Source organism: Melanerpes formicivorus, unplaced genomic scaffold (assembly GCF_026170545.1).
Source record: "Melanerpes formicivorus ecotype bairdi unplaced genomic scaffold, bMelFor1.0.p_v2 SCAF_29, whole genome shotgun sequence".
Lineage (NCBI taxonomy): Eukaryota > Metazoa > Chordata > Aves > Piciformes > Picidae > Melanerpes > Melanerpes formicivorus.
The window spans coordinates 2,485,138-2,509,165 of NW_027142381.1; the positions used below are offsets into that span (position 1 = coordinate 2,485,138).

At 50.9% G+C, this 24,028-nt stretch overlaps 1 protein-coding gene across 1 annotated transcript in view; it reads left to right on the plus strand.

The window, feature by feature from the left end:
* Positions 1 to 21,624, plus strand: part of CASTOR2 (cytosolic arginine sensor for mTORC1 subunit 2) — a 140,018-nt gene extending 118,394 nt beyond the window's left edge. The window contains exons 3-9 of the mRNA XM_068154438.1: positions 6,992 to 7,185; positions 8,301 to 8,433; positions 9,732 to 9,855; positions 10,368 to 10,478; positions 11,785 to 11,867; positions 13,346 to 13,440; positions 18,556 to 21,624. Coding sequence (XP_068010539.1) covers positions 6,992 to 7,185; positions 8,301 to 8,433; positions 9,732 to 9,855; positions 10,368 to 10,478; positions 11,785 to 11,867; positions 13,346 to 13,440; positions 18,556 to 18,621 — 806 coding nt within the window. The 3' untranslated portion in view covers positions 18,622 to 21,624. The remainder of the gene's footprint in view (positions 1 to 6,991; positions 7,186 to 8,300; positions 8,434 to 9,731; positions 9,856 to 10,367; positions 10,479 to 11,784; positions 11,868 to 13,345; positions 13,441 to 18,555) is intronic.
* The last annotated feature ends 2,404 nt before the right edge of the window (positions 21,625 to 24,028 follow it).

Genomic DNA, 24,028 nt, shown 5'->3' on the forward strand with positions numbered 1-24,028 from the left:
GACTGCACTGGCTCGGACTAGATGACCTTGAAAGGTCCCTCCCAAGCCAAACCAGCCTATGATGGTGTCCAGTACTACCCTCTGAAGAAGGTGGCAGCTGACCAAACTGTTAGCATAAATGGAAAGAATTGCAAAAGCTGTTTGGTTGTGAGCTTGCCAACCCCTTCCCAGGACAAGCTCCAGCTCGTTGGCATGAGAGATGGTTTCAGCTGAATCAGAGCTGTGGGATTTTCTTCCTTCTCTTGCACACAAAAGCATTAACTTTCTGGGCCTAATCATCACGTTTCCCAGTGCCAGGCCAAGTGATGTGCTTTCATCTGGTCTGGCTATTGTGCTTAGATAAGTCCCTTGGTGTGGGGATGCTTGGTGGCTCTCAAATCAAGCCAGCACTCAAGGACTTTCTGCCTGGCAGCCACCTCGCAACAGGGCACAGACTGCCTCTGTGGCTTGGGTAGAATTTGTGCAGCAGCAGAAGTCTTTGCTTCCAGTTATGAAGTGTGAAGCTGGCAGTGTATGTGTTTTGAAGCAAAAAGAAAGGGTATTTGCATCCTCTGAAAGGCTGGGATTTGCAAAGCAACATCTCCAAGACATTTTGGCTGCCCTGATCGGGGCCCCATGGGGGCAAGGCAGCACTGGACCTCTTTGACTTGTCCTTGTGGCAGAGCAAAGTGAGAAACAAGGCATCCTGCAGGAACAGCCTTCATGCTTGTGGAGTAATGAGGACTGGGGCACACAAAGCAGAGCACTGGACCAGCTTCAGAGGTCTTTCTGGATTTTGGCACACTACAGAAACTGATAAATGCCATCTCTACCCTGCTTCATCCTCTTTCACACAGCTGTCTGGAACTGAGAGAGAGAGAGTACTGCATTTCCTAACATTAAAGGCAGGTTTTCTTAGCCTAATGTCTCAGAAGAAATGAGGCTCAGATGGCTAGCTTCCTCCTACTCCCCCCTAAAGATTTGGAGCTCATGTGCTCAGTATCCACAGTGCCCTGGAGGATAACTGTGTCCAGTTCTGGGCCCCTCAATTTAAGAAGTACATTGAGACTCTTGAACGTGTCCAGAGAAGGGCAATGAGGCTGGGGAGAGCTGGGGTTGCTTAGCCTGGAGAAGAGGAGGCTCAGGGGAGACCTTCTTGCTCTCTACAGCTACCTGAAGGGAGGTTGTAGCCAAGAGGGGGTTGGTCTCTTCTCCCAGGCAACCAACACCAGAACAAGAGGACACAGTCCCAAGCTGCACCGGGGGAGGTTTAGGCTTGAGGTGAGGAGAAAGTTCTTCACAGCAAGAGAGATTGGCCATTGGGATGTGCTGCCCAGGGAGGTGGTGAAGTCACCATCCCTGGAGGTGTTCAAGAGGGGATTGGATGTGGCACTTGGTGCCATGGTTTAGTAGTCATGAGGTCTGTGGTGACAGGTTGGACTTGATGATCTTTGAGGTCTTTTCCAACCTTATTGATTCTATGATTCTGTGATACAACAGCTCCTGAAACGTTCTGGGAGCAGAGACATCCAGTTCAAACACCATGCACTTGATTAGCTGTCAGGGAAACCACACCAGTGGGTGCTGGAAACCTGCCTTGGGCATCCCAGTTCCCCATGGGCCCCATTGATGCTTGAGCCATCAGAGGCTCAGCTTTGCAGCACCCAGTGACCTCCAGCCCCTGCGTGCTGAAGGCGAGAGAGAAGTCAGAAAGACGCCCAGGCTTCGGCTCAGGCTTTACGACCTCAGCTAATCCCTGCCTTCATTAGGAGATGGGATTGTAAAACTGCAGAGCAATGGAAAACTTCCACTGGGCAGTGGGAATAAACATAAAAATCCTATTAAAAATATATATATACACACACACACACACATACATAAACTGTGCTGCCACACAGAGGCACTGGCGACAGCTCTCCCAATCCATCATGAATTTTGCAGGCAGTAGCACTTTTATTTTTAATGCCTGACCGTTGGAGTCCTGCTGGTGCAGGAGCCTTTTCCTCTGTCTTTTTAATACAAGCAAGAGCCTAGCTGTCATTTTTGCAGGGGGAGGCTATAAAAGGTGAAGTAAGTGCAGTATAAGGGATCTAAAGGCAGAAGGCTGCTCCACAGAAAGGCCGCGGTATTTCTTAATTCCATTGGGTTTTCAACATGGCTGCAAACAGAAGTCCTAGAATGAGGAGTTGAATGAGCAATTGGATCATTCAGAGTGCCAGGGCAGATGCATGAGTGGCACAGAGTGTTAGGGGCTTGGAAGAGACCTCTGGAGACCATCCATTCTAACCCCTGTGTTAATACAGGTATGCCCAGAGTGGGTTGCTCAGGATCACAATGTCCAGGTGGGTTTGGAGCCTTTCCAGAGAAGGAGACTCCACAACCTCTCTGGGCAGCCTGCTCTGGAGTTCCATCACCCTCACAGCAAAGAATTTTCTCCTTAAGTTCAAGTGAAACCTCCTGTGTTCTAGTTTGTACCCATTGCCCTTTGTCCTGTGACTGGCCACCACTGAAAAGAGCCCAGCCCCATCCTCAGGACCTTCACAAGAGGACACAGTCTCAAGCTGCGCCAAGGGAGGTTCAGGCTGGCTGATAGGAAGAAGTTCTTCCCAGAAAGAGAGATTGGCCATTGGGATGTGCTGCCCAGGGAGGTGGTGGAGTCACCATCACTGGAGGTGTTTAGGAAGAGACTGGATGGGGTGCTTGGTGCCATGGTTTAGTTGATTAGATGGTGTTAGGTGATAGGCTGGACTCGATGATGTCAAAGGTCTTTTCCGACCTGGTCTGGTCTGGTCTGGTCTATTCTATTCTATTCTATTCTATTCTATTCTATTCTATTCTATTCTATTCTATTCTATTCTATTCTATTCTATACCTCTTTGGTCAGGGCTGCAAAGCAGCAGGTTCTCCTTCCCTCCTTTCTGTAGCCACCTTGGCTGTTTGCAGAGTCCCATCATCTGGCCAGCATCATCCCAAAGGTATTGCAGGAGTGCCACCTGGAGCACCAGCTGACAGCACTGACAGCAGTTTGTAGTGCTCTGGCAGCAGCAGTTCGATCTTCCCTTGGGTCTTTGCCAACATTTGTTGTCCTCCCTGGAAATGGTATTGATTATGTGAGCTGAAGAGCCAATTATGGCCAATATGATACTCACTACCTCACGTCCCAGGCTGACGTGTGCCATGGAGGCTGCTTTGCTTCAGCTCTACCTGCCAAATGGGCCTGTGAGGCTCTGGACAGACCTCTGACCTTTCCGGTCACCCATGGTGTGAATAAGCAGTTGTTATCTCATGTCTAAAGCTCCTTTGACATGGGTTTGTTTGGTTTGGCTTGAGCAGGGGTTGGGGAATGCTGTGTACCACATGGCACCTCTGCCTGCCTGGTGGCAGAGAATTTTGGATGAGGGAAAATCTGTGCCAATAGGAAGTGGTGTAGTGAGGTATTGGAGCCCACCAGCAGCTGATACCAGGTGTTGAACTGTCAGGCAAAATCAGATGCAAGATGAGTGCTGTTCTTGGGCTTGCAGGGTGATCACATCTTGCCTGGCTTGGTGAGGGTGGAAGGATGGCTGGAGTCTGTGAGCCTCCTCTGCTTACCTGTGATGGTTGTGTGGATGGGCAGCAACAGAGGGTTGTGGAGCCTGCAGGCAGCTGGACTGCTCCTGGGTGCCTGCTGTTGGCCTTAGGTGTGCAATGTGTTACACAGCTTCAGCCCAATGGAAGTTCAAAACAAAGATCCTGATTACAACAACTTGACCTTGAATGGCCTCCACCACCTCCCTGGGCAACCTGTTCTAGAGTTCCACCACCCTCATACTAAAGAACTTCCTCTTAACATCCAATCTAAATCTACCCTGCTCCAGTTTCAAACCATTGCCCCTTGTCCTATCACTACAAGTCCTCCTAAACAGTCCCTCCCCAGATTTCTTGTAGGTCCCCTTCTGGTAGTGGAAGGCTGTTCTTAGGTCTCCCCAGAGCCTTCTCTTCTCCAGACTGAACAACCCCAGCTCTTTCAACTCTCTCAGCCTGGAGGTGCTCCAAGCCTCTGATCCTTTTCATGCTCAGCAGCAGGAGTGACCTGTGCTCCAGTAATCCACTTGCAAGAGGATCTTGAGAGCCCAACAGAGACTTCACCCAGCGACCTCATGGTGCAGGGACGGGAGTGCTGCAGAGCCAGAGCTGTGAGGGGTGTCAGGACCTCTGCTCTCCCAGGGCAGAAGTGGTGGAGATGGTGAGTTTGGTGGGTTGGTGCTGAGACATGGGCGATTCCTCGCCTTGCTCCTTCTTTATTGCCTGGTTCTGCCTCCCTGAGCCTGCATTACCCTGACGTCAGATGTTTTTCAGCTCTCCTTGGGTTTAGCAGCTTCCTGGGCAAAGCACCTTCCCACGTGGCCTGTTTGATGCTATTTAGATGAATTTGTTGAGCCTCCAGCCTGAGTTTGTTTCATTAAAATCTGGGCTGTACTTTTCCATCTGGCTGCCTAGTGGAAACAGTGTCCAAAATTGGCATTTCAGTCACTTTCTGTATGGCATTTTCTTTTGGGAGGGGGGGGAAGTTAATTGAATTATGAGAGGCAGGTTGCTTAAGCAAATGCAGTGGCCCCTGTCACACTTCATATGGCCTCCAGAACACTTAAAAGCGAACACAATCAACACTTTCCAGTAATTACAAAAGCAATGGACACACCACCCTTTCTGCCCCCTGAGGAGGAGGTTGATGAGGTCTTCTTGGGGCAGCTCCTCCAGCACCGCTGCTGCCGGAGTGAAATGTGATCGTGCCTCCATCCGCTGTGAAATACAGCAGCTGCCATCACAGCCCTGACCCTAAAGAGTATTTAAACTGGTATTTAATGAACTGCAGCCAGGCCCACATCACCCATGCACAGCAGGAGCATCCTCTACTCTGTGTATAGAGAGGAGAATGAGCCCTGACCTCCTCTCACTACTGGTAAGGGGCATTAGTGGAGCTGGGCACATCTGGAACACACCCACTGCGGGTCCCGGTGAGCAGAGGACCCCTGGGTCACAGGGAGCTGCCCATGCAGCTGGGACAGTTACTGGGGCAGCCACAGTGCCAGAGGCTTTTGGGGATGAGTTTGCAGAGAGGAGAGGAGAGGAGAGGAGAGGTGTCACTTGACCTTTCTGTGATTTAGTAGCCTGGCTGCTGTAAGGGCTTGGGGAAATGGAAGCGTAAATAGCGGTGACGTGCAGGTAGCCTCGCCTGCGCCTGCCTGCTCCCTGCTCCAGGGAGCAAATCCATGTCCAAAGAAGGAGCACAGCTTTGTTTTCTTCCCTCCTGCTGCTTCTTCTTCTTCTTCTCCTGCTCATCTGTTTTGCAGGCAAGGAACAGAGGTGGGAATAGAGGGAAAAAAGACGTCAGCTGCTTATTAGATCAGCAGCAGTTGTTCTGAGCCCCAGCTCCTCCATGCCAGTTGATGCAGTAAGCTTTGTCTTGGGGGTGCTTTTCTGATGCAGAAAGGGGGGCTGAGCAGAAACCAGCATTTTGCTGCAATAATTTTTCTGCAAAGCAACCTGCCCTGGTCTCTCTGAGGTAACATGCTGTTGATTAATGCCCAAACTTCCCCGCTCTCCCTGGTGTCTAGTTTTCATTCCATGTCAGCTCTGATTATTCAGTAAAACAGAAACATTGGCCTATGAAGCTAAACATCAAAATGCAGAAGCAGAACCCTCAGTGTCCCCACTGTTTGCAGTGTGTTTGCTCAGGGTTATTTTTATGCCACACACAATTGAGGTGGTTGAGGAGAGCAGAAGGAGCAGTGGTTTGTTACTCGGTTCATTTTGGGTTGCCAGTGCTGTTGTCGTCTCCCCCAGCAGTGGTGCCTGGGGACTCAGGGGCTGTGAGGTTATGGATTTATTACGTGGTGTCTGGAGCTGTACAGGAACAGCTCCCAGAGGTCTCACTGAAGGGGAAGGAAAGGATACTGTCTGGAGGAGCCTGGAGTGGGTGGACAGGACAGGACATGTGGGTATGGAGACATGAAGTGGCTTGCCTGTGGAGCCAGGACACTGGCTGCAAGAGCAGCACTACTGGGATCTCTCCTTCTGGACTGCTGGGCTGTGTCTAACCCCTCAGCAGAGTGGGTAGGTTTGTGCTGGGACCTCTGCCGTGCCTTGGATCTGATCTTCCACTGGCTGCATCTGCATCTGAGGTCAGGTTCCTGATGCCAAGTAGATTTAACTGGGATTATGCATTTGTAAGTCTGGATCTGAAGTGTTTGTTTCTATAATTTGCCAAACCAGAATCCAAAGTCCACTTTGAAAAGCTCATGCCTTCGTTCCAGAGTCCCTGGGTGGTTTTACAGGCTGTTAATATGTTAAGGTTTCTATGAAACAGTTAATAATTTGTATTAAGTGCTGCAGATTTTTAACTACTTAACCACAGTGGACTAGAAGTAAATGGAAGGGAGCAGGCCTTGTTCTAGAAAAGAGAGTTCCATGTTTCAAGTGTATTTGTTGCACCTTGCATCCTGAACAGAGCAAGGTGTAGCTCTTGTCTTCTGCTTTAGAGGTGGAGACAGCAACCTGCAGGTCCAGAGGGTAACTGCTCTACATCTCCACACTCTTGGGAGTGCTGCTCTATTAACCTCCCATCTCAATTCCAGGACAGCAAACTTTGGGTTTAGAGCAGGCCAAAGGAAACCAAAAGTCCATAAAAGCTCAAGTGAAGTCTGTGGAGAATTATGTGATAGAAAAGATTGAAGTCAAAGACCTCAGGCTGTTTCCATGTGGGGATGTCAGCAGCGCTGGACATCAGCATCCAAGCAAATCACTGAGGCTCAAGTAGTTCCTGTGTTGTGCTTGGAAAATCTTGCAAGTCCTGCAGTGGATGTTGATGCAGATGGTGTGTCTAAGAAGCAGCACAGAACCAACCTGGGATGCAGGTTGGCTGGAAAAGTGGGCACCAAGGTCTATGCTGACCACATACAGACCAGATGATGGACCTGGCTCTCTCTGCCTCTAAATCCAACCTCTGTCCTCCCCTTCTGTCTCTTTGCAGAGCTCCCCTCCTCGGAACACTTGAGCGTGGCCGATGCAACATGGCTTGCCCTCAACGTGGTGTCTGGTGGAGGTGGCTTCTCTGGCTCCCAGCCCATTGGAGTGACCAAAATTGCCAAGTCAGTAATAGCACCACTAGCTGACCAAAACATCTCAGTGTTCATGCTCTCCACCTATCAGACGGACTTCATCCTGGTAAGAGGACATGGGCGGACCAGGCAGAGTAAGCTGCCACCGGCTGGAAGTTCAGTGGGGAGGTTTTAATGACATCTCTGGGAACAAGTTGTTTGAGGAGCAGCAGAGGTACCCAAGTCTGCTCTCTCCAGAGTTCTGTGCCTTGCAGTTAGGCTCTCTGACATTCCAGGACCTTTTCCCATGGGATGAGGCATTTGTTGGTATGGATGATCTGCTGTCTGAAGAGAATGCTGAGCCCATACTGCAGTCTCTCCCTTGATGGAGGCACTGGCAGCATTTCCCACCATCACTCGGTGGTTTTCTGAGAGTTAGAGGAGCATAGTGTCTGCTGTCAGGTGGCCAAGAGGCTCCAGAGCTGTTCTGGGGATAGACAGCCAGACTGTCTTTCCATCTCACACATGTGTGCACGCACACCAGGCACCACCACATAAGCTTTATTCCTTAGGAAGGAGGCTGAAGAGCCGGCAGTGCTGACTTCTAGAAGGGAGGCTGGAATAGAGGTGAAACATTCCCTCTTTGAAGTCTCCACACTCTCTACAGTTTTAAAAGCCCTGTGGTGTTTAATCCCACTGCTGTTGGCAGTGATATCACCAAGTGTGCTTCTCTAGACACACATCCAGATGGTCACAGGATCACAGGATGCTAGGGGTTGAAAGGGACCTCTGAAGACCATCGAGCCCAACCCCCCTGCCAGAGCAGGACCATAGAATCTGGCACAGGTCGCACAGGAATGCATCCAGATGGGGCTTGAAAGTCTCCAGAGGAGACTCCCCAACCTCTCTGGGCAGCCTGCTCCAGTGCTCTGGGACCCTCACAGTGAAGAAGTTCCTCCTTGTGTTGAGGTGGAACCTCCTGTGCTGGAGTTTCCATCCATTGCCCCTTGTCCTATCCCAGGGTGCAGCTGAGCAGAGCCTGTCCCCTCCCTGCTGACCCCCAGCCCTCAGATATTTATAAACATTGATTAAATCCCCTTGGTAATTATCCTTAGGCACTTGCTGGCTCAGGCAGGAGCGGTGTGTCCACCTCTCTGTGGGCTGAGCACCCATTTCCCCCAGTGCAGAGTGCCCTCACCTCTGGTGCACGCCACGATGAGCTAACCCTGCTGTCCCCTGCAGGTACGCGAGCGAGACCTGCCCTTCGTGATGCACACGCTGGCTGCCGAGTTCACCATCCTCAGAGTAGTCAATGGGGAGACAGTGGCTGCTGATGACCTTGGCATAACCAATGGATTTGTCAAACCAAAACTAGGTAAGGACTCGTGGGCTCAGCTTGCCGGGGAGCTGGTCCCCATGAGGTGAAAGTGTGCCTGCCACCCCCCTTCAGTGCTTTGGTGAGTGTTTGTTCTGCTGCAAGACGATGAAACAGCTTAGCAGTGCCTGAGTCTATCCCACTTCAGCCAGAGGCTTGAGTCAGTGCTGAGCTTTCTGAGCAGTGCTGAATTTGAGCCTTTTAATGCTGGTTTCACATCTCTAGAGGAGACATGCCTGGTGCAGGGCAGAAGGTGAGAGCACAACTCATTCCAGTTGCAAAACCAACCCTGTCTGTAGCCCCTGCTTCCACGGTTCAACATTTCAAAGGGGAATGGCACAACAGCTTGCTGAGGTGTTGCAGTGCCTGATGCACAGAGAACACTGGTGTTCAACTTTCACACTTCAATACCAGTCAGCACCAAGACCACAAGGAGCCCAGGGCTGTAGAGAACCTTGGGATGTTTCCAGTCTAGGGGAACAAGCATCAAGCAAAGGGCACAGTCAGGAAAAGGAAGTGTTTAAATGCACATGCTTACCTGGGGGTCATTTTTGGGCCCAGAACCAAACAAAGCAGGGCTCAGTTGTTCTGAGGTGCCACTCAGCATTGTCACTTGATAGTTGTGAATAATCTTCTTTAACAAAATGAGCCTTAACCTAAAAGCATAAAGGAGAAGGGTACAGTGAAGCCCACTCTGGTTATGCACAGGTATGCAGTTTGCTCTGTTGCCCTTTTGACAGCTTCATGCCTAAATGCCAGCTGCTTCTCAGCCCCTGGCTGCAGTGTCCCTGCCAAGCTGCTGCCTGGCAGCTGGTTTGGAATTTCTTTGTAGATATTATGCCATAATGGGCCCCCAGAAAGGAGGGAAAAGAGTGGGTGCTGCCATCACCCACAGCCAGAGACAAGCCTTCCACAGCCCTGCCTTTAGATGGTGGAAGCTTGAATTTATGTCTACTGGTCAGTGTGTGTCAGCACCTCCTTTAGCTTGCCCCTTGTCTCATGTGGATGCACCCAATGGCCTCAAAGCCCCTACAGTCTGAGAGCTGACCTCTGCCCTGTGTGGGTCAGGATACTCAGGATGATCTCACCATCTACCCTGGGGAGACCACCACAAGAACAGGTCGTCCCAGGCTCCTTGGTCTGTGCCTGAGAGCCAGCCAGGCTTCAGCAGCCTCCTCACAAACACACTGTCAGTTTTCTCTGTGGCCACTGCAGGTGCTTGGATAGCATCTGGTGGGACATGAACCTGCTGCAGATGTGGCTTCATAGCTCTGTGTGTCTGTGTGTGTCTCTTTCAGTTCAGAGGCCTGTCATTCATCCCCTTTCCAGTCCAAGTAATATGTTCTGCGTCACCAGCCTGGATCCAGATACCCTTCCCACTGTTGCTACACTCCTAATGGATGTCATGTTTTACTCCAATGGGTAGGTCCTGGCAAGGGAGACAAGCTCCTAGGGGAGATGGGGCTGGTGTCTGGAGGCACAAATTCACATAAGTCCTCCAGGATGCCCAGGAATCTGCTGCTGTGGTGCTCTGCACCTAGGGAGGGAGGTTTCACAGGCTCAAGAGGGTGGAAGCCCAAACGCATGCCCTGGCTTTGGCAAGCTGAGCTTTTCAGATTTAAGCCAAGTGCAGCAATGCAATCAATGTGCTACAAGGTTGAACCACTGGCTGTGCTGATGACCATCAATGCCTGTGGCTCCTGGCCCACAGCCAGGAGGATGTTGGGGCAGGGATGGGAGAGTTTTGTCAGTGTGGGGAATGGCATTTTTTGACCTTGCAAAATCAAAGCAATGAAAAGCAGTATGATGGGATAGGAATTGGTGTCACTTCCCTACATTGGTGTGAGAACTTCTCTGGTTTCACTGACTCTGCTTTAAAAGCCTGCTCTTGATCTCCCAGCCACTGCTAATGCTCTGCTCTGCTCTTCCTCCAGAGTAAAAGACCCGGTGGTGGGCAACGAAGACTCGGGACACATTCGCTTCTTCTCCTTTTCTCTCATTGAGGGTTACATCTCCTTGGTCATGGATGTCCAGACACAGCAGAGGTGAGCTTTCATCTTGGAGTCTCCTGGATGCCCCAAAGCATCTGGGATGTTCTCAAAGGAGCAGCTTAAGCTCCTCCATGTTGTTTGTTTGGGAGCCTCATCACATGGGTGTCGTTTACCTTCACTTTGAGTGAAGTCTGGCAAGTTAGTTCCAGTTCCTGAACTTAGAGCTTGTCTGTCCAAGCCCTCAGTGAAACCACAAGCCAATGTCATGTAGGGTTATCTCATTTCTGCTGCAAAGTGATCTTGACATTTTTATTCTGCTGTTCATTAGTTGTGCTTTTAAGAGCAAAACCAAAGCAAAGCTGAGGTAGGTGGTTGAAGTTGCCCTGCTAAAGGCCAAAAGTAGGGTGCGGACCTCCGGGATGCTGTGCCCCTGCTTTCCTTTTACACATGGCCGGCTTTGGTGCAGAGTCTTTTGTGATGCTAATGTACTGAGTCATGCCTGTGCAGCAGGAGCCCCTGGCTCGTTTGTCTGGCAAGGAGAAAGTCGTGGAGGGAGCAAATCTCAGCCTGTTTGTGTGTGTTCTTCTGCAGCTTCGCATCACAGAAGTCTCCGAGGTCTGGAGGCTAGACAGGATGCTGTACTGAGGTGCTCTGCATAGGTTTGCTTTTGACACACAGTGCAGTGTCTGGATTTGATTCTTGCCTGCCCTAGGGACTTGTTTGCAAACTATTAATTGCCCTCTTGAAAGTTTCTTCAACCTTAATTGGAGAAAATCTCTCTCTGCCTTCAAGAGAGGCTAGAGGGTTGGAGCAGCAGCCTGGTGCTTGGGGAACCTGGCAGCCAATCTCTTCTCTGTCTCAGGCTGCTTGCTTCACCTTGAGCAAGTCTCTTAGCCATTGGTCTTCTTTTCCCTGCTAAGAAATGGGAATCTCTGCAGGGATCCCAGGGCTGGGAAGGAAAAAAAGCACTGCTGACGCTCAGCCACAAACACAGTGATCACCTTCCACGTTCCTAAGAGAGTAGGTGTGGAACTTGTTCTGTCCCTGGGGTTTCTAAACACAGCCTTCAGATGAACAGTCTTGATCTTTGCAAAGCTGGGGTATGGCCTGTCCTTTAGAAATCTCTTTCCATGCCTCTCTGGGTGCCTGAGCACAGTTCCAGCATCATTTGCCACAGGACACCTGGAGGTGCATCTGTCCCACTTGCCTGGAGTTCCCTCGCTTCCACCGAGCTGCCTCCGCCGCTATTACTGGCTCCAAGGAGCACAGGGGAGGCAGGAACAGCAGCAGCCCTGCAGGCAGGATCTGACACACTGCTGTGCTTTAATTGCCACGTTTGGTGTTCCTTTTTCTTTTACAGATTCCCTAATAATTTGTTGTTTACAAGTGCATCTGGTGAGCTCTGGAAGATGGTGCGGATTGGTGGGCAGCCCCTTGGCTTCGGTAGGTAAACAGTTGGAGGATCAGTTGGTGCACCAGGTAGTCAGTCGCCTCGGGGCCTTCAAGGATGGTGGAAAAATCCATCTGAGGCTGAGGCTTTTTAAGAGCCAGCAGCTTGACATGACTTTGCAAGCTGAGCTTTTCAAACAGGAGGAGTCTGACTCCTACCTAATAAGTCAGACTTCTAAATATACTTCGGAAAGCGCTGCGTGCTTGACGGCTCCGTCTGAATTGCATTCATCTGCTGGACTTCAGCAGGAGCTACAGCTGGGCCTCTGGTGAAGTGGCCAAGAGGAATGCCTTGTGCATTACTGAAACCAGTGGTCAGAATGCCTTGTGCATTACTGAAACCAGTGGTCAGAAGGCACTGTCATACTCCAGTGCAGTCCTTGGGCAATGCTGTGGCTTCGGTGGATTTAGCGCTGGTTTGCTGCAGCCCTCTTCACAGAGCTGTTTCACACCCAGGGCTGCAAATGCTTTCTCTGCCCAGAAGAGTGCTGGCCCCAAGTAGCACAGGGCAAATGCTTCACATCTGCAGGAGTTTTCTTGTTATTTTTCTGCCCACTGCAATTTTTAAGGAGGCCAATCTGAATGCATTCAGATTCAATCTGAATGCAGATTGATTCAGATTCAATCTGAATGCATTCAGAAAACACTGGGGCTCCTTCCCCTGGGCTCTGAAGCAGCTACAAAACACAGGTTTCAAGAACATTGCTGAGAAGTGTTTGGCCACTCTCTGTCTTCAGTGGCAACTTCCACACCAGACAACCAAGAGTAGCAAGAAGGACATTTCATGCACCTATTCTTCATGGAGCTTGGAAGCACAATATGGAGAAAGGGGATGGTGTGTGTCATTGATGGGACAGCAGGACACCCAGCAGTCCCCCAGAGATGCAGTGTTTGAGTATGACAGCTCACAATCAGCTGGAAAGGTTCAGTTTGGAGCAGTGAAACTCAGGTTTCATTTGCAAACAAGGTGTCACTGAGCTGCAGTAAACAGGACAGGTGAACCCTTTAAACTGGCATGAAATCCTGGCTCAGGGACTCTGGTGGGCTGTGGTCTAGGAAGAATGTGTCCAGGCTGATGAGCTGATCAGCATCTCTGAGGTGCAGGGCAAGGTGTATAACAGCAGCAACTAAAGAATGAGAAATGAAGATTAAGGTTATATGAGACTGGGTTTGATGCTTCCTCCCTGAGTGTCACAAACTGCCTTTCTTTGGACCCCTGAAGATCACTCCAGTGCTAATTTTGTGTGCATTTGGGGGAGTTACAATTCTCTGCAGCAAAAAGTAGGCAATGAAATCAGATGTGCAGTGTATCATGGTGGCCCAAAGAGAAAAGCACACCTTACTGCAGAGGTCCCTTCTGATGGCAGTTTGTGAAGATAAGCTCCTTGGGCAGGCAGGGGGCTGGTGGGACCCAGGAGTCCTGTGAGACTGCCAGGTGCCATTCAGTGATTGATTGTTTCTGTTCCCCACAGATGAATGTGGAATTGTGGCTCAGATTTCTGAGCCCTTGGCTGCAGCTGACATCCCAGCCTACTACATCAGTACTTTCAAGTTTGATCACGCTTTGGTGAGTATCAAGACAGCTTGCCTGGAGGAGGGGACATCTTTCTCTTGGGAGAAAACTCATGAGGAGAACATAATTTCCTATCTGGAGAGCTTTGCTCTGAGTAGCCCAACACATGCCTCTCTGTAGCCATCCAGCTGTCACTGCCCTGGGGCAGAGGTTCCTGAACCAAGCCCAGCCCTATCCCAAGGCAGTGCGGTGCTAGGGAGTGTCATTCTTGCAGGAGGCTGGTTTGTATCCTTAAAGGCCTGCAGCAATGGAGCACTGGGCCTCCCCAAGCAGTCCTTTCCACTATGTCACTATCTTTTATTAGAAACAGCCCCAAACTCTCCCTGTTGTCCTGCAAACATGGTCAGAGGCTCTCAGGAGGGTGCCTCAGTCTGTCTCCCAGCAGCAGACCCCTGCCTTCGTCTCTAGGTACCTTTGCATTCTGAGACCTATCTGTGAGTCCTGGTAAGCTCTTCTGAGCCTGCATCATCCTCCTCATGGTGTAGGGTTTGATCAACTGGCAGCAAGTGGCAGCCCAGCAAGGGGAGGGGGTTGTGAAGCAGAGCAGGGTGTTGCCATGTCTGCTCTCCCCGGTGCACATCGGCAGCTGCAGCACAGCCATCAGCGTGAGGCTTGCCGTTCGTCCAGGGCTTTCTGCTTTTGGGTACTGCTGGGTGTTTTGCCTTTTAGGCCTACCTCTGTTCTTCCTTTGGAGGCACAGGACACTCTCAAAAATGAGCAATTGCCTTGAAAAGGGAAAATTCCTCTTGTAGTAACCATAAACTGGGTGGCACTTGAATTGGAGCCCATTCCCCATGTGCGAGGGAGGGAGTCAGTAACCTGTGTGCTAACAAAACTTGGTGCTTTTGGAGTCTTTCTCTTAAAGATGCCCTTTCTTGCATTGCACTTCTCCTTTCATCACTCTCAACTCACTCTTCAGACCCTCCAAGCTCCAGTGAGTTCAAGGCAGGTTTCTTCCAGCTCATGACTTTGGGTTGTCACGGTTGGTGTGAACCATTTGCGGCCTATAGGTCCCATGTGTGTAAAGAGCAAAAGCAAATATTAGTCCAGATAGCAAAGGCCAAAGTGTTATATATGTTTGTCTTATTTTCTTGAATATTAACTGTGCTGATAAGATAAGCTAATAAAACACCATTTTCAAATCAATACTGTTAGCTTTGCCTCACATTCCTGCCTGCTGTGGTGGCCCAGGTGCATGCTTCCTGTGCAGAGTGCTTCTAGTTGTCAAGCAGTATCTGCAGTGAAAATACATATTTCACTTGCAACTTCTGCCATGCAATTATGATGACTCTGCAGCCAGCTCCACCTTTTAAGTGTCTCATCCTGCTGTGTCAACCCCAGCAGATCCCTGCCTCTGAGCAGCTGGCAGGGTATTAGCTGGGCCAGGCACTGAGGGCTGCAGACCTTCCTCACTCACAGCAGCATTTGAGCATTTTCCCTGCTCTTTGCTGTTTTCTTTTGACACAGTCTTGAAAGCTTTTCATCTGGGCAGTGCTAACCCAGCTGTCAGGTCCCTCCACCATATGGAAGGTGCATTTCAAGCCCTCCTTTGCTTGCCTTTGCTCTGGGTGTGGTGGCTGAGCAGTGTGCTTGCTGGCTGCAGGTTGGTTTGGTTTTGCTGGCCAGGACCCTAAGCTCCATTTTGACATGACTTTGCTACCCAGAGCCCTTGACTTCTAGTGGCATTTCTTGAGGTCTAAAGTGTACCTTGAATCCTTTCTCTACATCCTCCCTTTCCTTATTTAAGGTTGTTCAGTACTTGTCAACACTTTAGAGTGCTTTATAAAATCTTGTGGTCCCCTTTGACCTGCACTTTCTCCTCCTGTACATCTTAAGGTGGATTTTGTTGCTTAATCTCTTTGTTTGGCCTGGGAGTTCTTCTGGGCTTCTTGCAGTGCTGGAACTGTAAGTGTTTGCCCTGGAAATGAGGACCATGGTTTAGCACCAAGCTTGGTAGAGGTAGATAATGGTTGGACTTGGTGATCTTGAAGGTCTCTTCCAGCCAAAATGATTCTATGTCCTGTACTTGAAAAGCAAAACTTCCTTAGGAAGACAAGGCTGGGATGGGAACCTCTAGGTCTCTGCTGTGTCCCTTGGGTGATGTAAGGTCAGGCTGGAGAGAGCTATGGTTTCCAGCTCCCTCTAGAGAGAAGAAGTGTGAAGAGTCCCTTTTCCAGGTGCTCTGCTCTCACTGCCTCATGCTCAGAGGCAGCTCGGAGGCCTCATGCTCTTCTTCACCAGTATCTTGCTTTTCTTCAGCAGCATTTTGATTCTGAAGCTATGTGGGGCATAGTGGGGAGCTTTACTTTTCCCTTCATGGTGGATGCTCTGATCTGCCCTCCAGCTGCCAAGTCAATGTATTGCAGCACACAGCCTGGAGCAGGCATCTTTTATAAGGGGCAGAAAGGGGTAGGACTTCTCCACTGAAACTAGGATTTGTCCTACAGATCAAAACTGTTCACACATCCACAGGCTCTGGCCAGCCTGATCTAGTGTGGGGTGTCCCTGCCCATGGCAGGGGGGTTGGAACTAGATGATCCTTGTGGTCCCTTCCAACCCTGAATGATACTATGATCTGTCCAGCCCATACATGTGTAGGGTGATTGTTACCATTTCCTTGATGTTAAAGGAGACAAGCATTGTGCAGTGAAGGGAAGCTCAGCCTACTGTGTTTTAAGCCAGAAGATGGTTCCATGTAGGTCAAAGCCAGCTGGCCAGGATTGGCCAATTCTGCTTCCTCCCTGCTCCTGTATTGCACTGCAGGAGCATCTGGAGAGACCTGCTGATCATCCACTGGGGCTGGCTCAGAGAGTGTGTGCTGCAAAATTGATTCTGGTGTCTTTTCTCATTACCTTCTGGAGAGGCAAAGTGTCAAACAGCTTCTTCCACTGCAGTGTTCAGCGTACTGGGACAAGTGGTGGAGGGGAGGCAGCGGAGAGGCCTGCCTCAAATCTCTCCCTGTGGTGGAGATTTGCTGGGCTTTTGTTCCTGCTCCAGAAGGATTTGCTGTATGGCTGTTTTAAGATGATTTTTTTCCCCTTTCCTAGCTGACTTGTGTTCACACATCATCAGAGTTAGGCTCTCCTAGTCCATCTTCCCACTGGAAAATTGAGTGTTTCTCTCATTATCCCTCACGGGGGGAGTCTTGCATTAAAACTCAGCACGGTTGTGTTTGCACTGTCTGAGCTCTGGCAGGGGTCCACTGAGCCCAGGTATTGTGCTCCTGGCCAAGGATTCAAATACCTCACAGAGGAGACAGTCCCCCTTCAACTTAGTTAGCATGAATTATTTTGGCCTCTTGCAGCAGCTCACTGATTTATGTTTCCCTCCGTCCCCTTTCCACTTTCCAAGAGCCGTTGGCTGCCTGTCCCCCGAGTCTCCTCGGTACTTTGTGTAATGGTCAGATGCCTCCTTTCTGTCACTTCACTGCTGCTGTCCTTCTCTGCTGCTGGCAGACACTCTGAGGTCCTTTGCATCTTCTGCTACAAGAGTTTTGCCTTGCAGTAGGTGTGAAAAGACACCCACCGATATTTTGTGTATGGATTCCGTGCTTAAGTCTCATCACAAGACTGGATGAGGAAGCTCAGGTGCTGCACCTCACCATCTGGCACCCCACCACCACAAGCAGCTCACAGTTCTCCTCTTCTTTTGATGAACATATCTCAAGCTGTGCCAGGGGAAGTTTAGGCTGGAGGTGAGGAGAAAGTTCTTCCCAGAGAGAGTTGTTAGCCATTGGAATGTGCTGCCCAGGGAGGTGGTGGAGTCCCCATCCCTGGAGGTGTTCAAGAGGGGATTGGATGTGGCACTTGGTGCCATGGTTTAGTCATGAGGTGTTGGGTGACAGGTTGGACTTGATGATCTCTGAGGTCTCTTCCAACCTTATTGATTCTATGATTCTATGTTCCCCTGTCAGTCACTGTGGGCTCCCCATGCACACTTATGGGTCCCAAACCTGTAGCACTGCCCAGAGAGCCTCATGGAGCCCTTAGGCATCCCCATCAGCATGCAGGAGTGAGCTCCAGGTGAACAAATGCTTTACCAACTAAAGGAAGGGAAAGGGAAGGAGAGGAAGAGGAGGAGGAAAGGAAATGCCCAGTCAATTGCCTCCCCAGCAGCACCACTGAACAAAGCAAACCAGGCAGCTCTCTTGAACAGTATTTGTTCCTAGGGGGCCCTTGGGTTGATGCTTTGGATCCAGAGGGATCTTGCTGATGGAATCCTTTCTCCATGGAGTTCAGCTGTCCAACAACCAAGGACCTGGCTCCTTGAGCCTTATCTGGCTGGTGGCTGGATGGGATGGGATGGGATAGGATAGGGTAGGAATGGAATGGAATGGAATGGAATGGAATAGAATAAACATTGTGAATAGAATAGAATAAACCAAACCAGGTTGGAAGAGACCTTCAAGATCATCGTGTCCAACCCATCAACCAATCCAACCCACCCAAACAGCTAACCCATGGCACCAAGCACCCCATCAAGTCTCCTCCTGAACACCTCCAATGACGGCGACTCCACCACCTCCCTGGGCAGCCCATTCCAATGGGCAATCACTCTTTCTGTATAGGACTTCTTCCTAATATCCAACCTGAACCTCCCCTGGCACAGCCTGAGAACAGGTTGGAAAAGACCTTTGAGATCACCAAGTCCAACCTATCATCCAACACCATCTAATCAACTAAACCATGGCACCAAGCACCCCATCCAGTCTCTTCCTAAACACCTCCAGGGATGGGGACTCCACCACCTCCCTGGGCAGCACATTCCAATGGCCAATCTCTCTTTCTAGGAAGAACTTCTTCCTAACATCCAGCCTAAACCTCCCCTGGTGCAGCTTGAGACTGTGTCCTCTTGTTCTGGTGCTGGTTGCCTGGGAGAAGTGCCCAACCCTCATCACCCTGACAGCCACCCTTCAGCTATTTGGGTACATATTGAGGATCCTATTGAAAGTCCTCAGCTGATTAAGAAACTAAATGCAAACCAACACCACCTAATCACCTGCAGCATGGCACCAAGCACCCCATCCAGTCTCTCCCTCCACCTCCTGCCTCTCCTTCCCTTGCCTGCCTTGGGCTGGAGCATGACCCTTTCTTCTTGTTTTTCTTGCAGGTACCTGAAGAAAATATAAATGGTGTGGTCAATGCACTCCAAGTCAGTCAAGCTGAAAAGCATTAGAGATCTTCTGAGCTGGTTCCAGATGCTTTTTATTATTATAATTATTATTATTATTATAATTATTATTATTATTATTCTTTTTTTTTTTTTCCTCACAGTATTTCTTGGACAAAAAAAAACCAAAACAAAAACAAAAACAAAATCTGATTCCAGAGAGAGAGAGAGTGACCTGAAAAGAGACTGTGGAAGGTTGAGCAGAAAGAGCTCCAATAAGCCTTGGTTTTAATTATTATTGTTATTATTATTATTATTATTATTGTTATTTTATTAAATTGATGAGTGAGGGGCAGCAGGCAAGGGCAGTGCAGACGGTTTCCTGACCTTCAGCTCCAAGGTGAAGTGCAATCTGCCTGCTCTGGGTGTGGAGAAGGAGCTGCTGGGGGCACTGGGGGGGAGCCTCTCCCCGGGGAGGGCTCTGCCGAGGGCTGGGCGGCCGGGCCGGGGTTGGGGGAAGGGCTGCTGGCTCAGAGAGAGAGAGAGAGAGGGAGAGCCCTGAGCACCATCAGTGAAATGAAATGTGGAATTAAACTGAAGAGATGTTGCATAGCGCTGCCTCGTCTCCTCTCATCCGGCTTCTGAGGGCTGGCCTTGCCTGGGCTGAGGCAGGATGGGGACTGCGTTCTGCTGGGGTTCTGCTGCTTCCCCGGGGAGAGCTGCGTGGTGTCGGCAAACGCCCCGCTGCTTGGGTCTGCACCTTCTGCCTTTCTCCCTGCACTCAAAGCCTGGCTGCTCCCAGACAGCCCGGGCAGGGGGAGTGCTGCTGCAGCCCACCTCCTGGCTGGGGGTGTCACCAAGACCTGCCTGCAGAGGCAGAGGGCAGTGTCCTCCCTTCACAGGCTGTGTTAGGGCGGTCACTGCTGGGCGATGCCCAAGGCTCACTCAGCAACGTGGCCACTGTCAAACACTCCTCAGGAAGGAGGAGCTGAGAAACCTGTCTGAAGGGTGCAAGAAAAGCCACTGAGGTTAGATGTGTCATCATCCCTGTCAGTTCTAACAGCTTCTACTGGATGTTTAAATGGAAGCAGCTGTGGTCAAGAGCAGTGTCTTCCTTTAGCCTACTGCCACCTGGTTTGGTCTCTTCTGGTAGGGGACTGCTTGCCTGGACTGCAGCCTTACTGCAGAGGGTTTAATCCATTAAAAAAAGCAGACATCACCACACCACTGCCACACAACCTCAGCACTGGCTGGAGCTACCCCCAAAAGCAGCTGGGGTCTCAGGGTAACGTTAAACGGGTGCCTGGACCCCTCAGGCACTGCACACACTGAGAGGCTTTTCAGCATGCCTTCTTTTCCTTCCTTTACCTGCCCAGTCCCTGTGCAGGAGGCACTGGGGGGCTGGGGGGAGCTCCAACCTCCGGCAAAAAGTGCTACAGAAATAGATTCTGATGACTCATGACTCAGTAATGTTATTTTGAATGCTCCAGGCTAATTATTAGTTCTCTGAGTCATTTGTTTTTGAAGGATCCTGTGGAGAAAAGAGTTTGCTGTAATGTAGCAGGTGCCTAAAATAATCTCTGGTTTATGAGCTCTCATGGCTTTTATTCCCAGTCTGGCAGCTCAGACAAGCCCAGGCTGGCTGCTCAGGGGCTTACAGGGCAGTGGTGGAGCCACAGGAGCCATGTCAGGACCAGCCCTCCTGCAGGGCACCGCTGCTGCAGCCCCTTGGCCTGGCAGGGTGTGGGACAGGGCAGCTGGGCATGGCTCTCTCACCCCTTCCCTCCTGCAGCCCCCCTGGCCCTGGGCACTGAGATGTGTTGCAGTCCTGCTCCTCCTCCACCAATGTGCTCTACATGAACGTGGCTCTGCCTCAATGTCTTCTGAAGAGCTTCCAGGTTATTTTAAGCCAAACCCAGCAGCCTGGTGCTGCTTGGAGGGCAAATTACTCTTGCTAATCAATGCAAAATCAAGTGGGCTATTTTGGTTCTAATTGGAGTTGCTCCCCTGGCCTGTACCCCCCCTTGCTGCAGGCATATTTAGGGCTGCAGGTATATTCTGGGCTGGCTAATTTGAAGGACAAGGTGATGCAAAGGTGCCTTCCAGTGCATCCCTGTGATGACCTGGGGGCTTGCACAGCCCTGCTCGTGTTGGAGGCAGCATAAACCTCTCAGGCTGTGGCTGCTTCTGCCAGGTGGTGAGGGTTAGAGAGGATATTTTTCTGTTTTCTGAGTTTTTTTACTTCCCACACAGAGCAAATTTTGTCTTGGGTATTTCCTAGATACAAAGCAGTATGGGGAAGGGTGCAGGGGTCACTGTAAGAAGACATCAAGATCTGCCCCCATGCTGGGCAGAAATAGCTCCACTCAGCTCCCAGGCAGACCCACGCTGGCCAAGGCCAAGCCCAAGCCCATCACCAATGACATTGATGCCACATGTCCAGAGAAGGGCAACAAAGCTGGGAAACTCCTTTTATGAGTTATGAGGAGCAGCTGAGGGAACTGGGGTGGTTCAGCCTGGAGAAAAGGAGGCTGAGGAGCCCTTCTCACTCTCCACAACTAACTGAAAGGAGGTTGGAGTGGGGTGGGAATTGGTCTCTCCTCCCAGGTAACAAGCAGCAGGATGAGAGGAAACAGCCTCAGGTTGTGCCTGGGGAGGTTTAGACTGGGGAGTAGGAAAACTTTCTCCAGAGAGTGGTTAAGCCCTGAACCAGGCTGCTCAGGGAAGCACTCCCTGAATGTGTTCAAAAACCCTGCACAGGTGGTACTTAGGGACATGATTTAGTGGTGGGCTTGGCTGTGTTGGACTTGATCTTGGAGGGCTTCCTCAACCTGTGACTCTCTAATTCAGAAAGGGGACAAAACTGCAGCTGGGAGAGAGGAGTGAGACCCAATCATGCAGATACCAAGGTCAGTGAACCACCAAGGTCAAGAGGAGGCAGAAAAGACAGGAGTGCAGCTGAGCCTGGAAAGAAGGGGGGGGGGAGGGGGGGAAGATTGCTTTACATTTGTTCTTAGCCCTTGTTACCCTGCTGTGGTCCCTGGCAATAAAACAGTTCCCCCACCTTAAGCCTTTTCTGCCCACAATGGTAACTGCTAAGTGTTCCTTTCCTGACCTGCCAGCTTTGCATGGTGCCTTCTCCCCTGTCCAGTGGATGGAGGGGGAGTACCAGTGCAGCTGGGTGGGCCCCTGGCCAAGGTCAATCCCCCACCCCAGCACTTCAACCAGAAGGGTGAGTGCTGGCATTTCCAGACTGCAGGCTCTCTGCCACTAACTTTGCTGCCACTAAGCAGCGTGCTCAAGAACGCCCTCAGCCACTGCAATGATGTAAACATCCCCCCCCTTGCATAAAGCCATACACCACTTCTATTTAGGGCTGAGGACCTTGTTGGCACCTAATTAACACACAGCTTTTTGCAATGTATTGCACAGCAAGACTGCAGGTCCGACTCAGGCATTCATCCTCAGCCCAGCTCTCCAGGAGGCCCAGCCCCAAGCTTGCATCGGGGGAAGGGCTGTGCCCGGGAGCGGCTAAATCCTGCGGCGCCCCTCAAACAGCAACATCCACGCAGGGAATTGTTTGTCACACACCTTTCTCACCAGATTTGTTTGCAAGGCTGTAATAAGCTTCCTCACATTCAAAAGGACACAGCTGCTCCCATGAGGCTGGCAGGTTTGGGCAGCTGGAGCTGCCCAAGCTGCATGTCGAGCAAGGTGTAAATGAAAGCCACCTTCGAGGGGGCTCACAGCGGTGAAGGTCTGACACAGCTTAACAGCAGCTTTCTCCTCGCCCTGCCTCAAGCCACCACAGCCACACACACCAGCAGCAGTAACACCTCACAGCTCTGGGTACCTTGTTTCACCTTGCCTGTATTTTATGGAATCACACAATGCCAAGTTGGAAGGGACGCCCCCCCACCCCACCCCCCCCCGGATCATCTGGACCAGCAGGATGAGTCCTGTGTCCAGTTCTGGGCCCCTCAGTTTAAGAAGGACATTGAGACACTTGAACGTGTCCAGAGAAGGGCAACAAGGCTGGGGAGAGGCCTTCAGCACAGCCCTGTGAGGAGAGGCTGAGGGAGCTGGGGTTGCTTAGCCTGGAGAAGAGGAGGCTCAGGGGTGACCTCATTGCCCTCTACAACTACCTGAAAGGTGGTTGTAGCCAGGAAGGGGTTGGTCTCTTCTCCCAGGCAGCCAGCATCAGAACAAGAGGACACAGTCTCAAGCTGTGCCAGGGGAGGTTTAGACTGGAGGTGAGGAGAAAGTTCTTCACCGAGCGAGTCGTTCGTCATTGGAATGTGCTGCCCAGGGAGGTGGTGGAGTCCCCATCCCTGGAGGCATTCAAGAGGGGATTGGATGTGGCACTTGGTGCCATGGTCTAGTCATGAGGCCTGTGTTGATAGGTTGAACTGGATGATCCTTGAGGTCTCTTCCAACCTTAGTGATACTGTGATGTGGGGGAAGATTCTGCCTCTGTACTCTGCTCTCATCATACCCCACCTGGAGCACTGCATCCAGTTCTGGTGCCTCCAGCACGAGGGAGATGGAACTGCTGGGATGGCTCCAGAGGCCACAAAGATGATCAGAGGGTTGGAGCACCTCCCCTAGGGGGACAGGCTGAGAGAGTTGGGGCTGTTCAGCCTCGAGAAGGCTCTGGGGGAGACCTTAGACAGCTTTCCACTACCTGAGGGGAGCCATACAAGAAAGCCAGGAAGGGACTTTTTAAAGGGCTTGTAGTGATAGGGTGAGAGGGAATGGATTGAAGCCTGAGCAGGGCAGAGTTAGACTGGAGACTAGGAAGAAATTCTTTACAGTGAGGGTGGTGAGGCACTGCAACAGGTTGCCCAGGGAGATTGTGGATGCCCCTGCCCTGGAGGTGTTCAAGGCCAGGTTGGATGAGGCCTTGGGCTAGTGCCGTGTCCCTGCCCCTGGCAGGGGAGTTGGAACTAGGTGATCTTCAAAGTCCCTTCCCACTGCAACCACTCTATGACTCTTTCTCAGTGCAATTGAAAGGAGCTGTCCCAGCACCCTCTCAAGAGGAGTCTTAAACCTGTTGGAGGTAGAGGAATCCACAACTTCCCTTGGGAGGATTCTGTCTGACTGCTCTTATGGTGAGACATTTTCTTCTGGAGTCCAATGGGAATCTCCCCAGCAGTAACTTCTCCCCCTCACCACTTGTCTTTTCCCTGGGACTCCTTGTGAAAAGGGAGTCCTCATCACCCTGGTAGCCACCCTTCATGCACTGGTCCATGGCAACAAGGTCTCACCCTAAGCCTTCTCTACACAAGGCTGAACCCACCCACCTCTCTCAGCCTTTCCTCACATGGCAGAGGGCTTACAGTCCTCTAGCTCCTGGCCCTTCTCTGGACACTTTCCAGCCTGTCTGCAGGCAGGGCTCCAGCTGGGGCCTGACAAGCATTGAGTAGACTGGGACAATGACTCCTTTAAGCCCTTTAGTTCATCAAGAGAGAGT